We start from the raw sequence: 19,309 nt of genomic DNA, 5'->3' as shown, positions 1-19,309 counted from the left end.
ATTTATCGATTATCAAACTATTCAAAGAGAAAAAGTGGACCCCGACACTATCAAGAAGACACGCTGTAAAACATTGTATAAAAAGAGATTTATTTATTGAATTTGAGTCTTTCAGTAACACTAACAAGATCACAAACTATATATATAAAAAAAAGAAATCACAAACTAACAGACATTTAAAAGAAACTGATCGACCAACATGATTGTCGTCACCACATTCCAGTTGCTCTTGCGTACAAAGACTTGACTGAGTTCACTGTCTATTCAATATAAAAACATATGCAATATCAATGTGATTGTCTCTGGTTGTAATGAGATAAAGACGAACATACAAACATGTCAGAAACATCAGGTTTATGCTGCGCTGCAAACTCCAATTGTAATGAGTGTTGACACCATCATCTGAGCAGTGTGTGAAATCTGTGTCATTTCTCTGCTCCGTCTGTTCCACCTCATTTAAATACAAAAATGCTTCACAGCCACCTCCACAACCTTAATGTATGGAAGTCTATTGCATTATTTTCAAAGGACATGTTATCTAGTAATTATGTTGCATTTATGAGATCCTGTGTCCACGGTTTTTCTTTGGTGAAGGAAATGAGCCTCTGTTCATTTGATAAAATCTTCATCTTGTTTGTTGTCACTGTTGACAGAGGTGTAGTGATCAGAATGTACTGAAAATATTCTCTTTTTTTAAACCTAAAACAGCAGGTGTCAACATCTTTTGGACTCTGTTTTTTTTCAATGCTAACATTAGAGCTACAAGGCACTTGAACATATGCTGCTTCACAGAGTGCACACATATCACAGTGCTGTGTATATACAAGTTGAATAAGGAATGTAAGGGTGTACAGTAACTCAGAGGAGGCTCTGCAGGAGGGTGATAAGAAAAGGAGGACTTACAGCAGCTGCTGAACTGTGTATGACCTGCACAGACACACGGTTGGATCTTCACACTATTCTTGTATAAATGAGCCAGAACGTTGGTGGGACACAAAACTGACAGATACAGTCCACAGTCCTATTTCTATGGTTTGGTTGCAGCTTGGTGTTAATTAGCTCCAGTTTCAGCCTCCTGGATTATCATTACAGTCCAGTAACAGAGGTGAGCTTCTGTTTTTCTGAAAGTAAATACCTGCCCATCTTTTAAAAACAAAGATGAACTAAGATATTTCCAGAATCCTCTTCGAACCTATTGGATGCAAAATGATTGTATCTGTTGAACGATGAAGATTTTTAACCTGGTTCCCAAATTATGACGCTTTCCAAAATAAAACTAAGACAGTAGCTATTATATGTCCTCAATCAGTTTCTATGAGAAGTTTTGTCTATACTGTTACTTTACACACTTATCTGAGCATTACATCTGCCTTTCTCATTGGTCACTGGTTTCAAAACAAGTCTGACTGTATGCAAGCTTATGAAAAAATGACCTTCACTCACTGATTTATTACCTCAGTAAACAGTTTCCAAAGTCGAAACTGCAAAATGGTTGTTTATGGATTCTGGTAATACCTTAAAAATTACAAAAAATGTATCGTTTAAAACCTATATTTAACATAATCCCTGGGTATCTATCTTTCAGAAAAACATGCTGAGTGACTAGACTGTAATAGTAATACATGAGAGACCAAACCTGAGGCTATTTGTTCGTGTGATGGGGGGAAATAAAACCTCACTTGTAACAAAAACCTCGTCAGACACATCCAAACAATATATACAATGAAATATCAGGTCTGTGAAAAGTTACATCAGAAGAATCTGCTATATCTTGAGTAGGACTAGTGATGCTTTTACTTACCCAACACACTCTTCGTAAGACTATTGTGTGTGTGTCCCCAGCATGATCTTGTGTGAGTGCAACATGTACAGTAGTGAGACGACAGTAATGAAAAGTGGTGACATCTTTCAAGACCTACAAGCAAAGTTCGGAGAGTTTACATCAAGGTAGAGCTGCGTGAGGTGTTACCAAGGCAACAAACGCTGTTTGTCGGTTTGACATCACTTCCTGGTTCCCCGGCCTACAGCTCAGTGTCTTTGTATTTCTGAGCATTGTAGTATCCTCTCTTGGTCTGCTCGGCCAGCTGTCTGCGGTACTCGGCCTCTTCGTCCTCGTGTCCTCTGCTCTCAGAGTACGGTGGCCTGAAGGGAGTCTGCTGCTCGGGATTGGAGCTGGAACTGAGTACACGAAAACACACACACACACACCAACGATCCAGAGGTTTAGCTTTTTCTTTTGACAGACCAAACGTTAATGACCAACATATCAATACACATGTGCTGTTTTGCCTGCGCTACTAAGAGTGGAGCTCTCACCCTATTGGCTGAGGACGGTTGAGGTTGGGTTTTGGCAGTTTCATCGGGACGGCGTAGATGTCTGGGTGCTTCTGGGCGATTTCCAACTGTGCAGACAGAAGAGCAGACCCAGATATGTCAGAACTAATACAACATTTATAACAAACACACCACAAGATATCCTAACTCTACACAGACCCCATGAGGCTACAAGTGTTTATGCAGCTCTCTCCAACTCTCCTTACTTAAATGACAGGGTCACATTTTTAAACAATACTCACATGCAGGTGAACGAACATGTTGGGAAAGTTACCGGCTGCTTGTTGTTAAAGGGCCAGTATACACAGAATGAATGATTCCAGCAAATATTGACTCTCTTCATGTACATTTGGGCATTTATTTAAGATAGACTTGAGGGGAAAAAAATCCTAGAATAGGGACAGACGACTACACTACACTTGGATGATAAGGTAGCTGACTGTTAGCCAGCTAACATTACAATGTAGCCAAACATTAATGTTTACATCTGGTTGTCAGGAGCATTCGCTTCTTGTCCCGGAGTAGCTGCAGTTCCTTACTACCAATCTACACTCGCAAACCAATTGTGAGTGTAGATTTGTAGAAAGAAAATAGTTCCCACATTAAACTGCTCACAACAAAGTCTGTGGGTTCTCCTGAGTAGCCAGGTCATGATTTCTGGAAGGACGTATTGTTGGTGAGTTTTTCCAATGTTTGTCTTCTTGGTGCTTCGAGCACAACAAGCTGAGTGTCATCTTATTCCATCATATTGGAGAAAAGGCAGACATCTCTACAACTGTTGTCTCAAAAGCTCTGCAGCTCACACTGAAACAATCGTGATGGATGAATAATGCTACAGTTAAGAGGAAAAAATGTATAATTGATTTGGGGGTGAACTGTCCCTGTAAGTTTTCAAATGACCCAAACTGATGAGATGGAGGGAGGATGGCACCTCAGGGTTACAGTGTTTACACTGTATTCTTATGTGCATTCATTGTGCGTCAAAAAATACACATTTAAAATAAATTCTACAATCCTCTGCTAATCTCTGCGTCTGTTTGTGTTGCCACAGTCAACATGAAGGATGAGGTCAGAGCAGCTCAGAGCTGCTTCAGGCCCTAATAAGACTGAAACCAGTACTGACTCGAGCATTTTCTGCCTCTTGCAGTTCCAGCATCCTCTGAGCTCGGGCCAGGTGGTCCATCTGCTCAAAAGCTTTAATCTAGGAGGAAAGAAACAAACGTTAATTAACCTTCCAGTTGTTGATGAGGCACAGTATGTAGTGCACATCCACATGACATGATTCATATGAAGGTGACCGTCAAATGAAACATTTCTTCAATGATAATTCAGTGAAATGAAGATGGCAGAACACCATTACGATGGATGACGGGTAGTTATGATTTAAAGGAGGGCAAGACAGATGGAGACACACTCAGTTACCTGGTCACCCATTCTCTATTTCATATTAGAAGCAAAGAAAGCAAAGGAAGAAGAAAGTGGAATAAAAATCATTTAATAACTAGGTTAAGGCTTCAGTCTTGAACATCAGAAAAACAGGCTAAATGCCAGATGAGAAAACCTTTCACTAAAAGAGTAATTTACTGAAGTGGAAATGTGAGATTTAATAGTCCAGAACAGGAACTACTTTGTTCGTCTATAACTGCACCAAACAAAGAAATAATGACACTAACCTTGCCCAGGAAGGATTTGTTGGCGGGGTCCGGCTCCTCCTTCCCCGGGCTCTGCTCCTCTGACGACTGGTTCAGACGGTTGAGGCTGGGCTTCAGGGCCACGGGAGGAGGAGGCGGCCTGTTTCCGCCTGCTGCGTCACTGCTGATGGTGCTGCTGGAGTGTGAGTCATAGCTCCGCGTTGAGTCAGTCCGAGTCTGGGCCCGCACCTGTCACAGGAGAGGACTGTGCATTACATATCGGACCATTTCAAAAAACTTTGTTTAGCTGTGGGACGGGTTTTGGTGAGGATGACATCGCACGCAGTGTCTGCTTTTCTTTACTTTATATTTCATCATAGTTCTCCTTTGCTGACATTTCATTTCTTAGTTTGAGTCAGTGTGTAACTTATGTACATGTATTGTGTGCAGTTTTATGTCATCAGAACCTCCTCATCAAAGGACAGTGTAGACAGACAGAAGTTAGGAAGAGTTTTGGGGGAGGAAGCAGGGGGAGGAAGCAGGGGGAGGATCTCACCTTCGGGGGTTCGGGGACAAATGAAGGGGGAGGGCTGGGCTCTCTGTTCAACACCTCTCTGCTCCCTGACCTCCTCATACGACCCCGGGGTTCAGGGTGAGGCTTCTACACACGCACACACACGCACACACGCACACAGGAGGGTTGTCAGGGTCGGATTATGCAAACACAAATTTCCAAACTGACATCAAGTCAACCGCGGTGAGAGTTAAAGGGTATATACAGTGGCACATGTACACTGTACAGCATCAGCGGGCTCTCCCACCTCATCTGGCAGCACAGGCTCTGATGATCGACTGATGGCTGACACCGGCTGCGGCTCGTCCAATGTCTCGTCCAGCTCGTTGTCAGTGTAAGTCCCGCCCTCGTCTGCCGTGTCTTCGTAGTCGCTGGTCAGACGGCTGTCCATGCTCAGGTAGTCTGCGCTCATAGCCGACAGGTAGGACATGCGGTCGTCATGGAGATCCAGGTCCTCCTCTGAACCTTCCAACTAAGGACAGAAAGTCACGATACAGACTCAGTACTGGAATACAGAGTTACATTGTATTAGTTTGAAAAATGTGACATACCACACAGATAATAAGACTCACCTTGCCCTCACACACCCACACAGCTCTGTCCTGCTGCTCCTGAATGGACTCTTTCACGCTGCCGTACCATGCATCATTGGCCGAATTCAGGTCGATACTCGCTGAATGTGCACAAAATATGATATCTCAGGTTCTGTAACATATATTTTGATCCTTTTCTAAAAAAGTCCAACAATGTTATAGTTGAAGGCATGAGGATTCACCTAAGGTTAGCCTTATGTTTTATTTCACCATCCATTTTTCCTTTAATAGCCTAATTTTACTCGCACATTTGTACTTTCTGCAGTCTTGAAATACATTTATATTTTTCTACATACATTTCTTGTCATTACTGCTTTGGATTAACAGCTACTTTCATAATAAAACCTACCAGTGAAAAGGTGCGAGCAGGTCTTCCTCAGCTTGACGGCCTGCTCGTACAGTTTGCGTGCGCTGCGGCTGGATCCAGGTGCCAGGCGGCTCCTCATGGTCTTGACGCCTTGCTTACTGTCTGGGTTCAGGAAGATGACGATGGGGTACCACTGGGTGTAGTTCAGAGTGTCCACAGCTTTGGGAGTAACATCCAATAGAGCGTGACGATCCTAAGGAAACAGGGTGGTTGAGTATTACATGATGCAACAGTATTTTCATAAAGCTGCTTTTTTTTCCCCAGTGTACCGTACCTGTTCAATGATTTGTCTGATGGTGTTAAGTCTCACCACTCCAGAGGATTTCTCACTTCCTGCATCCTTGGGCTCAGTTTCTGTGAGAGGGAAGAAATTATTTTACAATGCAGTCATTCAAGAATACATGATGTCTATACATGTTATACAACACTGTATGATGTAAGCACTTACTGGCGACGACATACTCGTTCGGCATGTCGTTAGCCAGTTTTTCGTTCACTGCATCAGAAATGGGCCCAAATATCACCACAGGTCTCCTGAAACCGGCTGAACCAAAATCAAACAGGACACAAATTTAGTCAGTAGTAGATAAACAATCAAAATATATTTTATGTGAAACTGCAGAGGAGCTAGTGGATAAAAGATTTGGGTACCTTCACGTAGGACCACTCTCTCGTAGGCGGGGAATCGTGTGGAGACCGGAGCCGCGCTCAGGTCCTCTCGGCTCTTGCGTAAGTCTTTCTTCTTCGCTGCCCTTTGACCTCTCAGCCTCCAGAAGTCACCTCTGTCGTTACCTGATGCTGCCCGGGCTGCATTCTGGACGTTGGCCATTTGCTCTGCTCTGTGAGACAAAATAAACAGAGCCTTTGTCAGCATCATGTCACATAACCAATTCTAACTTTTTTAACTAATGCTTAACTTTCCATGCTAAATGATTTGGAATGACTCTTGGTGATCTGAGCTGGGCTGGACTATAGAGCTGATCAGAGGATTTAGTGGTTGCCAGCTGCTTCAAAGCCAGGAAATGACTTAAATCTCTTCAAGCATGGCCAACACTAACAGTGCAGCTTCACACATATTATATCAATCACTTTAACAAATAATTAACCCGACATACATGACAACCCCACAAACCCTGCACACACCTGCTCTTGTTGGGGATGATTCCTTTCTCCATAAGCTGGTTGTCTTTGTCAGAGCGGATTGCCAGCCAGTTACCCAATTTGCCATCATAAAGTGTGTCTGTCACTTTGAAGATCTCTCCTCTGCTGAAAGGAAGGCTCTGAGGAGCCTCCTTCTCAAACTCAAAGTGGGTCCTGATGAAGAAGGAGTCACCTCTGCCAGATGCTAAAATGTCCTTGTACACTGAAACAGAAAACACATTTAGAAAAGAACACTTCAGTCTGTGTTTATCCACTTACTGAGCTTCAGAGGGCAAATACCTTGCACTAAAGACCACAAAGCCGAACATAAAAACAACACTAAATGAAGTACACTATCTCACAGTATTGTAAAGTGGATTTGGTGTACCAAGTGGCTCCATTCTGGGTCCAGGGCCTTTCTCAGACTACAAGCTAAATCTCTTCAACCTTAACCCAAAATTTCACAAATATTCATAGCTTATACAAACAATCCCCAAATTGACAATGCCATCAGAGGGATCACGTAAGTGAATCCAGCTACATATCGAGTATGCCCCTTTATTTGGACTTTATCTGAACGGCAAAAGACACTGAATTTGTTTCAGCCTTTGTTTAAGTTGAGTGTAGAGTGCAGACAGAGGTATTTGTCAACTGAAGTGTGGGGTTAAAATATTTTTGCGCTTTTTCCTGTTTTTTTTTTCATCCATCCATCCATCCATTTTCATCCGCTTATCCGGGGCCGGGTCGCGGGGGCAGCTGCCTGAGCAGGGACACCCAGACTTCCCTCTCCCCGGATACCGCCTCCAGCTCTTCCGGGAGGACCCCAAGGCGTTCCCAGGCCAGCTGGGCGACATAGTCACACCAGCGTGTCCTGGGTCTTCCTCGGGGTCTCCTCCCGGAGGGACATGCCAGGAACACCTCCCAAGGGAGGCGTCCCGGGGGCATCCGAAACAGATGCCCGAGCCACCTCAGCTGGCTCCTCTCGATGTGGAGGAGCAGCGGCTCTACTCTGAGCTCCTCCCGGGTGACAGAGCTCTTCACCCTATCTCTAAGGGAGCGCCCTGCCACCCTGCGGAGGAAACTCATTTCGGCCGCTTGTATCTGGGATCTTATTCTTTCGGTCATGACCCAAAGTTCATGGCCATAGGTGAGGGGTCGGAACGTAGATTGACTGGTAAATCGAGAGCTTCGCCTTTCGGCTCAGCTCTCTCTTCACCACGACGGACCGATACAAAGACCGCATTACTGCGGCCGCTGCACCGATCCGTCTGTCAATCTCACGCTCCATCCTTCCCTCACTCGTGAACAAGACCCCAAGATACTTAAACTCCTCCACTTGAGGCAGGAACTCTCATGCCTTTTTTTTCATACATTCTTAAAAATGTTGTTATCAATAGCAATTAATATTTGTCTTAATTTTATTGGCAACCATTGTCTATACACAACAGTACCTTCAGGTTTGCTTTGAGCAAGAATGGTTACATCTTCTCCTTTGGGAATCTCCAGCAGGTAGAGGACAGCATCCTCACGCACCATGCCCCTGAAGTCCGTGTTGTTCACCTGAAACAGTCAAGACAGACAAGAAACACCATTAGAAAAAAAGTGGTATTGTATAAAATAGACAAAGGACGGATACCTTCTCGACTGAGCCCATCTTTAACTGATGAACCATGAGACACAACACACAGTCATCAGATAAAGTTAAAGGCCCAATCGAAACTCATTGTGGTTCCGTAACTTTAACTCTGCCTTTCTTGTGTATGTCTTTTCTCTTCAAGCAAAGGCACCTACAGCCTAGTAAGAGTCTAAAGGGGATCCTGATGTCATGTGCTGTTGAGTCACCTAGATGTTTTATCTGCATGAATTCAATGTGGAATACAAGAAGTCTCACCTTCATGATCTGATCTCCTGTGCGGAGACCCTCCTGCTCGGCAGCGCTGTCTTCCTGAACGCCAGCAATGAAGATACCGACATCATTTCCTCCTGCCAGCCTCAGACCCACGCTGTCGCCTTTCTGGAAACGCACCATCACTGTGTTCGGCCTGACCGATGAAAGCAAGATTTCAGTCACAACAACAAGGAAATAAAAACAAAGAAACTCCTACGCAATTTTGAGCTGATCAAACTGATGTGTGGTCAAAAATCTAAACAGTGTGACCCGGATTACTTTTTGAAATATACTGACCCATATATGTCCTGGTCCTCTATGCTTGGCTTCATTGGCACCTTGGGGGGAGCATGAACCTTGGGGGCTACAATGGGCGCTGGTACTGCAGAAATAGAAAAGATTGCAGCAATCAAATTTACATCTGGTCAAAACTGATGATTGATATATAATTGAGAAGAACATAAGCATCTACCTGGTGGCGTTTCTGCTCGAGACTCCTCCCTCTCTGTTGGTAAAGGGGGCGTGTCATCTACAGCTCTGTCAGGAGCTCTGAATGGTGTCGCCATGGCGCCCATTTTTGCCAGCCTGTTGGGCTGGTCCTCTCTTGATATATCACAAGTTAAAGTATCAGAAAATGTCTAATCGTTCTGGTGACCAAAACAGTGTGTGTACAGGTTATCATGCACGTTAAGTTAATGCCTTTTACAACTTGTCTGAGATCATTTTAAACAAAATCTAAGGCAGATTTTTGGATAAATCCTGTCTCGCTCATTCAAGCATTGCAGCTAACTATCAAGGTATGTAGTGTATACTACATGTGGTCCTGTGCAGCAATAGGTTTTATGTAGGAATGTGGCTCAGAGTAATTCAGGTTAATCTATATTTTGCCAACAGGTAAGTGCAAATATAAAAAAGGTTCAGTAGGTTTTAGAGATAAGACTTTAACTTCAGAAATGTGGGCTCAGGGAGAAAAGCTTGACTACACTGAAAGAAATGAAAAGATAGATAACTGAAATTAGACCAGACAAATTCAAATTTACAACCGCCTAAGACCTTCCTTAGTACCTGCAAATATCCTTACAAAATGTCAGTCTAGCTGGGAAAATTTGCTGCATGTCATCCATCAACAACCCCTAAAACTGAACCACAAAACCTCCTCTCAAAAGTCGATCAAGATAAATGCAAAAAGACTGGTGAGAAATAAATGTATAGACAATTTAAATGTTATGGCACGTAGTCCATCACATTAAATCATTGAGGAGGAATTTCTCTGCATCCATTGATTAAGCCTCATGAGGCTTTTATCAACATAATCCCTGCATTATCCTGATTTTGTGCTGTATTTAACAACACACAAATAACAAAACACTGAGGACGTCTTAGTAAAGCTGGCTCTGATCATCTAAAGATGATTTTCAAATTTCTGTAGATCCTGAGCCCAATGAAACAAGTCGTTAAATCTTTAGGGGAGGATCTAATTCCTTCCCATGGCTTTAAAAAAAATCAAATGACATCTCACCTGGGCTTATCTCTCAGCCTCTCATTGGAGGAGTGGGAGGAGAGGTCGGAGTGGTGGCCCCGCCTGTCATCCTGTGGGGAGTAGGAGCGGTACGATTCGATCTCTGAGATATCTGCAATGCAAAACGACAAACGGGCAGAAAAATATCATTCTGAACAAAATTTCGGGTTCCCTCGTTGTCTTCGTGTTCGGGTATTAAAAATGTCCGAAGGTCGAAGGAGTGAAATGTTTGATTTCTTCTTGACGTGCCTGCATTTCTAAAGAATTATATCGTGAAAATGGTATTCAATTTTCAAATGCCCTCCTGCTGGAAAAAACAACATGGACCAGCACCAAAACACAACATATGCTGGTCTTGGTGGTGACCAGTCACTAGCGAGACCGGCATATGTTGTGTTTTGGTGCTGGTCTATGCTTTTTTTTCCCAGCAGGGCCCACAGGTCATGGAAACAGAAACACGCACACGGACAAACAAAGGTCACATTACGACACAAAGTGGAGTACATGCTGTAATCATGCTCCAGGGATTTTAACAAAGATCACTGAAACTTAACAGGACAATGATGTTTTCATGCATTTTAACGTGGCATGATTGATGAAGTGTGGCAATACGAATACAGAGCAAAATGAGGGAGATGCACTTCAGGTGATTTGAACCTTGCAGAGCTGAAAATCCTCACTCAGTCACGCACACTCGATCGGGCCCTATTGTTCTCAGAGATGGTTACAGAGAGGGATGCTGGACGGCATACACCAGAGGCCTGCTGCGGTGCGAACCTTAACATAATGAAATTCTGTCATATCCAGTAGTAGGATTATGATGCCAGATTAGATCACCCTGCCTGAGGCGAGTGACCACTTTCACACATGCACACGCACACACATACAAGCACACGCACACACACACACACACCCAAAACCATTCAAAGTGGGTCACCGGTCTTCTGGCTATCCCCCCCTCCCTGTAAACATTTGGTTGGTGAACAATCCACTCACACCACTTATCTAGATTGGTCCCAACCAATCACAGCATGCCATCTGGTCATGTGACACTAAAACCAGGTATAAAGGAGTGAGTAATCATTGGTGGAGGAACAATGATGAAGGTTTGGTGAGTCTCTTGTTAGTTCATAGTGCTGGTTCTGCTATGTTAAGTATGTGTACACGTTAAAAATACTTGAGCAACTGGTTAGTGGTTAATAATCAAATAAAACTAAATACTGACGTGTGAGTAAAACCTTTATTTTATGAAGGGAAAACAGGTTTGGAGGACAAATACAACAACAACAGCAACAACAGCAACAATGTTTCCACAGTTGATTTATATGAATTTCATACACAGTGGGTTTATATGTGATGATGGCAGCCACTCGGCAGTTTTTCTTTACACTGGATAGGACCTGCTGCTTTTCAGTTTCGAGTATCTCTCACCATCGAGCTCCGAGTCGCTGTCAACCATCGGGGGGACTCGGATCAGCACCTGTCGTTTGTCTCTCTGCACCACCAGCTGCAGCTTTCCGCGAGACTTCTCGATCAGCTTGCCTGCATCACTCAGCGACAGGTTCTCTGTCACTGTACCATTAATCTGACGGAAAGAGAGAGAGATGTTTATCAATGCGCTCCAAAAAAACAATGCTACAGTAAGAGCCCTGTGCAGGATTCAAACAGTACTGTTGTGGAGAGATCGAATATAAAAATCTTTGAGAAGAAATCTTCCCTTTTTCTAATTTATTTAAAAAATGTTTTTAAAAATACAGTGGGGCTGGACAAATATTTTAGATGTGGCTGTTAAAAAAACATTTAATTGATTATGTTTTTTTTTTTTTACCATTTACATTTTGCTGCTGTTCTTTGTGGAAATCTTTTTAAATCACAGATGACACAGTCAGAAAGTAAAAGTGTGCATTTTGATCGTAATTCAGTTGCACCACATAGCGTTTCTTCTGCTGTGCAACTGACAGCAGTGTCAGCCCAGGATTCAATCACAGTGGATGGCAGTAGAGGAGGTTGTACCACTGTCTGAAAAGTGCTTTAGCAACATCTGCCTTCTGATTTTGGTTATTTTGTATAGTTTACAGCCAGCCATGCTATTACTCCTCAAGTGCTAGGTGTCAAATGAAGCAGCTACAAAACAAAGTGCACTGATTCAACACAATGCAAGTTGACTCAGGTTCTAGTCAACTGATGATTCGAATCATCGACTTATATTGGCCAGCTCTACATGACATCCTAAATGATGGTAAATTTGAGCAGAAGTGGGTGTTTGAGTTGACCCCACAGGGCTTGAAGGCCCCAAGAAAAAGTTGTCATTTTAATAATCAAATTGATAATTTTGTATGCAAAGCTGCAATCTATTTCTATTTGTTCAGCTTTGTCTAATGTAAGGATGTGCTTCTTTTTTTCTATTTTACATCACTGTAAATTGAATATCGTTGGCTTTTTGGTCAGACAAGATAAGCTCCCAGAAAACAAATCACTTTGGCCTCTTAAAACTTGTTAAGGGTATTTTTCACTATTTTTAACCATTACAGGTCCAGTGTGTAGGATTAGCATCTAGTGTTAAGGTTGCAGAATGCAACCAAAAGAATACCCCTCAACTCCACTCACCAACAGTGGCTGCTAAAAATGTAAAAAGCCCTCGGTAGAGTCAGTTTTTTGTTCGTCTGTTCTAAGCTACTTTAGAAACATGGCAGTGCAACATAGTGGTGTGGGAGACAGCCACCTCTAGATATAAAAGACTCATTCCAAAGTAACAAATATACATCAATTCTTTGTTTTAGGTGATTATACACAACTGAAAAAACACATCGAATATTATATTCAATTTCTCCCCATTTACAAAAAAAAGAGAGATTAATCAATTAAATAATATGACTTATGCATCCTACTCTCAGGCAAAGCTTTACGGTGAGAGAAAACGTTGACCCTACCTTTAGTATAATGTCTCCTTCCTGCAGATTCCCATCTCTGCTGGCAAGTCCTGTGTTGGTCATTTCTTTGATGAAGAGCTGACTGCCCAAACGAAGGCCATACTCTGGAAAAAGATGGTAAAACAGAATCATCTTGTGTGGTATCATCACAGAAACAGACTATACATAAATGTATTACTTGGTTTTGCTCTTGCTGGAGTCATCGGTTTTAAAATTGTTGGTATAAAGCATTGTGGAAATGTTAAATGTGGAAAGCTGGCATCGGAAGTCTGATCTGACTCATATTCTTGTTTACTTATTCTTGTTCAGTGCAAGTTCTTACATGTTCTTTAACACCTGGAAATTTGCTTGCCTTCGTTTGTATAATGCAATAGCATTTTTACTTTATGCTTTAGTTCTGAATCTTTGGTCATTTTAAATTTTGAAAGTTCCAGGTATATAATTTGTTTATCAGAATGAAGTCCGACAGCTCAACAATAGAAACTGGTAAAATGTTTGCTGGTTTCTCACCTTCGTTGGGCCGGTTCTTCAGCAGCAGCACATTCAGGGGTTTCTCCAGTGGTTCCAGGTCCCGGACAGGGCGGGGCAAAGGGATGGGCATGGCGGCAGGTGACGGCGAGCGTTCCAGGCGGTCTCTGCTCCCACTCCGCTTCAGCGGCTCCTCGTACTTCCTCGGGTCACTGGGGATGCGGTCACGTCCTCGTTCAAAGCTGTGGTCGCGCCGTCCTCGAGCTGGGCTGTGGCTATCACGTCTGGTGCGCAGGTCTGGGCTGTTGGTGCGGTCCAGAGTTCGCTCACTGCGGTAGCGTCTGTCAGGACTGTACTCCCTGTCGAGGGCTCTTTCACTGCGATAACGCCGATCAGGACTGTGGTCTCTGTCTAATGCACGTTCGCTGCGATACCTTCTGTCCGGGCTGAAGTCACGGCCTAGTGTGTGGTCCCCCCTGTAGGGCCTCTCCGGGCTGCGCTCTTTGTCCAAAGTGCGACCTCTGCTGCCATCTCTCCTGTATTGCCGGTCCGGGCTCAGGTCTCTCTCAGCGCTCCTGCCGCGTTCCCGCCGATCATAGTCCCTGTCATAGTCACGCTCACGTGTGTGATAGCCAGAATCCATGTAGCCTCCTCCGCCACGCTCCCTCTCCAGGCTGTGGTCCCGCCCACCGCCACTGCGCCCGCTGTACACACTGCGGCGGTCCTGATCGTAGTTGTAATCGTCATTGTAGTCGTTGTTGAAGACTCTGTCATCAGGTGAGGGGGGTCGATTCAGCAGATTGACTGGGACCTTCCTGGGCCTCTTCACTGTCTGTTGATTAACATGACAAAGATATCTTATTAAAAACAACAAAAACGAATCAAATAATCCTAATTCTTTATAAATTATATTTCTGGGTTTGTAACCTTTCTTTTTGCTAAAATTAGAGAGACAGCAATGACACACATGGAGAGAGAGAAAGCGATCGACATATGTAATAACATTTCCGAGTCAGTTTCAAACCGACAACATCATAATTGTATGTTATGCAACATAAATGAGCACATTTTCATCATAAACCAACAACAAACCAAAGGCTTTACTTACAACTTTTGCTACTTTGCCACACTTCCTGAGGGTCTGGACAGCGAAGGTGTGTAGGGCCCCCTCCATGGCGATGGCATTCACCTGCACCACTCGGTCATTCTCACTAAACACAAACAGACGTTGATGTGACTTTGACATGCTAAATTGAATTTAAGTTGAATTTAAGTTTAAAGTTATTCAGGTATTCTAAGGCTGCTAAATGTGAATCCCAAAATAAAGACATAACTTTTATATGTGATTTTATATTTTCATATGAATTGGCATTGTATTTGTTCAGCCGATAGCTAGGAGCCTTACCAAATTAAATGTGACCGCTGCGAGTAAGGAAATAAATCTTTTAAGCTATAAAAATATGCTAGACAGCTTTGATTTGTTTTTTAATCACTAAATTAATCCCTGTTGTCAGTTGTCACATAAAAGTTAATACAAATATTACACTGACTGATTGATCAAATGAATCATAGGTTTGTTTTGGAGAACTATGCCAAAGGGGATGGTGTAAGCAAAAGTTACCTATCAAGGATATGTTGTTTTAATTTCAGTTCAGTATGTCATAAAATAGCATGTAAATGAAATAGTGACAAAGTCTGTAATGTTATTTACAATAAAATGGTCCTGATAAATATTTTTCTAGCCCATCATGGTCAAATGCATACAGGAATATTAAAAGGGGCAGTAAAATCTCTACAAGGGGCCATAGGTAAGTTATACCCCGTTGAATGAAACATGAATAGTACAACTTTAAAATTATGACCAACAACAATACGCACAATAACAGGCCGTCGGCAGGTCCTCCCTGCAGGACGTCGGACACCACAATGGACGTCTCGCCACTTTCCTCATTCGGGTTGTCCCGCCCCCCAGACACTGCGATGCCGAAGCCCATCTTTGGATCCTGAGAACAGAAAAATATGTATATCATGTCGAGTCTTTGTCTATTCTGTGTGTCAGTGTGTGTGTGTGTCCTGTAATCCTTGTTGTGTGTGTCAACTCAAACCGTATCATCATGGCTGCATGTGTATTGTACATTGTGATTAAAGGGATTTTGGCTCAGATTGTGATTACAGTTGTACATACTAGAGTCATGTATCATTGTGCAGCAGTTCAGCGCCTACATGTCCATCTTCTGTAGCACGGTGTGTGATTAACAATGATGCTAATCCCTTGGCTTCAAAACATCGGAAGTGTGTATGAGCAGTGTGACAGTAAATTCAGATTTAAAAAAAAATGCTGAATGTATGTCAACAAGCCCAAACAACTCTGTTTTAAAAGGCTCCTCACTTCCTTAGCAACATGTTTCGGATGTGAATGATTCTACCTGCCACTGCTCCAGTTCGCCCAGATGAGATTAGGTCAGAGATTTGATGACCCTGTCTCTTTATCCCCTCCCTTCCATCTGTACTTAAAAAAAAAAAAAAAAAAAAAAAAAAGCCCACACAATTCTACTCTTCCCTCTGTCTCTAGCAGATGGCCACAAAGGCAGAGGGAGGGAAAAAGCATGAGCAGATAAACAAACCGAGGGGGAAATGAAGGACCACAAGAGAAGTAGTCGTGAAGACGGAAGACATCATTTCCAAACATGAAAAAAAAAGCCATCTTTTCATGATCTGAGCTTTTTTTTTTTAGCTTGACAACAAAACATGTATGACATGATCAGATTTTTCTAAAGGTTTAAGAGCAAGGGAGAGAAGAGATTACCGATAAAACAAACCAAAAGAAAACAACTGGTGTGTTGTTTTTCAACTGTGTTAAAGAAGCAGGAACATCGGCACACTGCTTTACGAGTGAGAAATGGCAGCAAAGACTATTAAAGCCACTGTGGTACATTATTGTTTCTACAAGTAGTTGAGGGTTAGGAAATGATGGGATATAATGGAATGGTTTTTGAGTGCGTGTGTGTGTTCCTGTGCACGATTATTCAAGAACACTACGAACTGTTATTTTGAAAGAGCAGTGATTCTGTAGTATTGCAAGTAAACATGGAAACTTTTGTGATTTGTTGTTGTTTTGTTGTTGTTACTGAATGTAATTTTTAATTATTAAAAGGAATAAAAGGAAGTTAGGGTTAGGGTTAATTAGGATTAATTTGTCAGAGTTAACAACTATATTTTATCATGTCAAGCTAGGGCTGGGAAATATATTGATATTTCATCATGATATATAAAGGATAATGTATAGAACGGCAGTCACTATCGCGAAAATATGTCCAGACAGGACGAACCGGACCCCGCCGTTCTATACATTATCCTGCTTATTACACAGTTACTTGCCAACACGAAAAAAAACTTGACACAGTGTGTCTTTTTACAATTTATTTGTTACTGTTTATAGTGTTTTTCAGCAGAGAAATATAGTTCACCAAACCGACACCGTTTCGCTTCTCCCTCTTTGCTGCTTTCCTCTCTTTTTCTTTTCTTGACTGGTGACGTCAACTCAGCCTTTTGCCAAGAGTTGAAATCACCGTATTTTCCAAGAATATTCAAGTTAATGTGAAACTCATCCATACTAGTGGCCTAGGAGTACGTTTTTCCGATATGAAATAGACTACAGATCAGCTGACGTCGCTTAGCGACCTAAGACACTTGGGTGAAAAGTGACCGGACTCCTTGCGGAGCAAAGATTTTAGAGCGCAGAGTGCTACGAAATACGTGAATCAGAGGCAAAAAGGCCACTTTCCTTGACAGCGGTCAAATATGCTTAGCAGCGGTCAATTATACGAAAATAATTGACCTCCGAACGTTGGGAAGGCCCATTCAAGTGAATGGAGCATTCTACCTCATTAAGAAGAGCCGTGTAATAAAAGACTATACTGTTTAATCGAAATAATTGTATTGTGATATAAGTGCTGTCTTTTCTGCATTATGTAAAAGTGACTGTTCTACTGTTGTAACACTCGTCTTTAACTTTGTCATTATATACACATCACTGTGGATATAATGAAAGTGATGTGATTATATTTTTTATATAAAATGATTATTTAAAAAAATATTGTTTTTAAAATATTATTTAAATAATTATAATATATTTGTATGTATGTATGTATGTATGTGTATATGTGTGATATGTATATATATTAGGGCTGTCAAACAATTAATTTTTTTAGTCGCGATTAATCGCATTTTGTCCATAGTTAACTTGCGATTAATCGCAAATTAATCGCAATTTTTTTAGCACATTTTTTACCGTTCTAAATGTACCTTAATGTATTTTTTTCATGTTCTGATTACATTTCATAACACAAGAAAGGGCAAATATGCTTGCTTTATGAAAATGTTTATTCAACACTTCAAATCATTCAGGAAAATAAAAGGCTCAAAAAATATCCCCTCACCCTAAATGTGATCAAAACATGGTGATGTCAGCTTTTGGCGAGGGGGGGGAGCGGTGAGCTCTCAGCATCTGCCACCTTCCAAATGATATTTGTGACTCGACGTACTTCAGTGGTAACTCATTTCATGTCGACAGTACGTGCAGATAACTTTTGTCCTATCGACCGATCCATCTGGCAGTGTTTTGAAAGTGAATTTGCCGTTCATAAGTCCTTTCTCCGTTTCATTTCGCTCTCGCTTTTCAGTCCACCGTGTTTTTCCCAAACGCCAACCCTGCTTCTTCTTCTTCTGATTCCCTTTGTTATTCTTCTGCCACCCTCTGGATCAAGACAACAGGTGCCATCAACGGCCGTAAATCAAACAATGCGCGTTTCTCTTTTTTTTTTAATACCGAGTGTTAAAAAAATTAACGGCGTTAAGAGGATGTTGCGTTAACGAGTTATTAACGCGTTAACTTTGACAGCTCTAATATATGTATATGTGTATATGTGTATATATGTATATATATATATATATATATATATATATATATATATATATATATATATATATATATATATATATATATATATATATATATATATATATATATACACACACACACACACATATACACACACACATACATATATACACACACTATACGCAATATATTATTATTTATTATTATTATATACTAATAATAATAATAATAAATATTATCATTTAGATTATATTTTTTAAAATGTTTTCAATTATAAAAAACTCACTGTGTTAAAAACATTTTTAATTACCTACAGTCATCCCTACAATATTTTCGCAATATTGATACTGAGGTATATGGTCAAAAATATGATATTTGACTTTGTTGCCCAGTCGCAGCATTTATGGAGTTCTTTTGAGGAGACACCAAAACATAAAAATATTGGAACATATGTCACATATTGTGATATAGTCTAAAAATATTGAGATATAACATTCTGGCCAAATCGCTCAGCCCTTTATCAAGCCTCGCTTTGCTACCTCTCTGTTCCTCAGTGTTGACATTTGGCCACCAGTCCGTGCAGTTTATTCAACCCCACATTTTGTAATGTAAATCAGTTGAAACCATGTTCAAATTGGTAACACAACCACCATATTTTGTTGTCTTTTGTAATGTTAAGTCATGACTGTTATTAACTTATGCATGTTTACATGTAGATTTTTTTTAAAAAGGTAAAATTTCATTTATTCTACAGTCTACCATATTAACTTAAACCATTTTGCTAAATGTGGCACATTCACAAATGAATATTATGTTCTTATTCTATGAGTATCAGCATGCATGTTGAGTTTCAAACTTGCGGAAGGTTTCTTTACTTTCCTTTAACCATTCCAGGTGTTCTTACAGAGGCAGTAGCAGAGGCGAGATATTTAAAACGCATTTGGTTAACAAAGAACAAAAAGTGG

At 41.5% G+C, this 19,309-nt stretch overlaps 1 protein-coding gene across 7 annotated transcripts in view; it reads right to left on the bottom strand.

Annotated features, from left to right (window-relative positions):
- Positions 1–73: 73 nt before the first annotated feature.
- Positions 74–19,309, bottom strand: part of tjp2a (tight junction protein 2a (zona occludens 2)) — a 40,873-nt gene continuing 21,637 nt past the window's right edge. For 4 of the 7 annotated variants that reach the window (XM_030435212.1, XM_030435205.1, XM_030435209.1 and 1 more), the window contains 23 exons: positions 15,323–15,447; positions 14,553–14,655; positions 13,487–14,276; positions 12,977–13,080; positions 11,478–11,631; positions 10,047–10,158; positions 9,000–9,130; positions 8,825–8,909; positions 8,531–8,681; positions 8,091–8,199; positions 6,643–6,862; positions 6,151–6,338; positions 5,948–6,043; positions 5,774–5,853; positions 5,482–5,692; positions 5,112–5,212; positions 4,787–5,011; positions 4,522–4,626; positions 4,008–4,214; positions 3,757–3,771; positions 3,458–3,535; positions 2,317–2,402; positions 74–2,178 (listed from right to left, as the gene is read on the bottom strand). In XM_030435212.1, the coding sequence (XP_030291072.1) occupies positions 2,022–2,178; positions 2,317–2,402; positions 3,458–3,535; positions 3,757–3,771; positions 4,008–4,214; positions 4,522–4,626; positions 4,787–5,011; positions 5,112–5,212; positions 5,482–5,692; positions 5,774–5,853; positions 5,948–6,043; positions 6,151–6,338; positions 6,643–6,862; positions 8,091–8,199; positions 8,531–8,681; positions 8,825–8,909; positions 9,000–9,130; positions 10,047–10,158; positions 11,478–11,631; positions 12,977–13,080; positions 13,487–14,276; positions 14,553–14,655; positions 15,323–15,447 (3,633 nt within the window). In that variant the 3' untranslated portion in view covers positions 74–2,021. The remainder of the gene's footprint in view (positions 2,179–2,316; positions 2,403–3,457; positions 3,536–3,756; positions 3,772–4,007; positions 4,215–4,521; positions 4,627–4,786; positions 5,012–5,111; positions 5,213–5,481; positions 5,693–5,773; positions 5,854–5,947; positions 6,044–6,150; positions 6,339–6,642; positions 6,863–8,090; positions 8,200–8,530; positions 8,682–8,824; positions 8,910–8,999; positions 9,131–10,046; positions 10,159–11,477; positions 11,632–12,976; positions 13,081–13,486; positions 14,277–14,552; positions 14,656–15,322; positions 15,448–19,309) is intronic. The other 3 variants (XM_030435206.1, XM_030435211.1, XM_030435207.1) reach the window with 2 other exon arrangements.

Source organism: Sparus aurata, chromosome 12 (assembly GCF_900880675.1).
Source record: "Sparus aurata chromosome 12, fSpaAur1.1, whole genome shotgun sequence".
In the NCBI taxonomy this organism is placed as follows: domain Eukaryota; kingdom Metazoa; phylum Chordata; class Actinopteri; order Spariformes; family Sparidae; genus Sparus; species Sparus aurata.
This window is presented reverse-complemented; position numbering and strand designations above follow the sequence as displayed.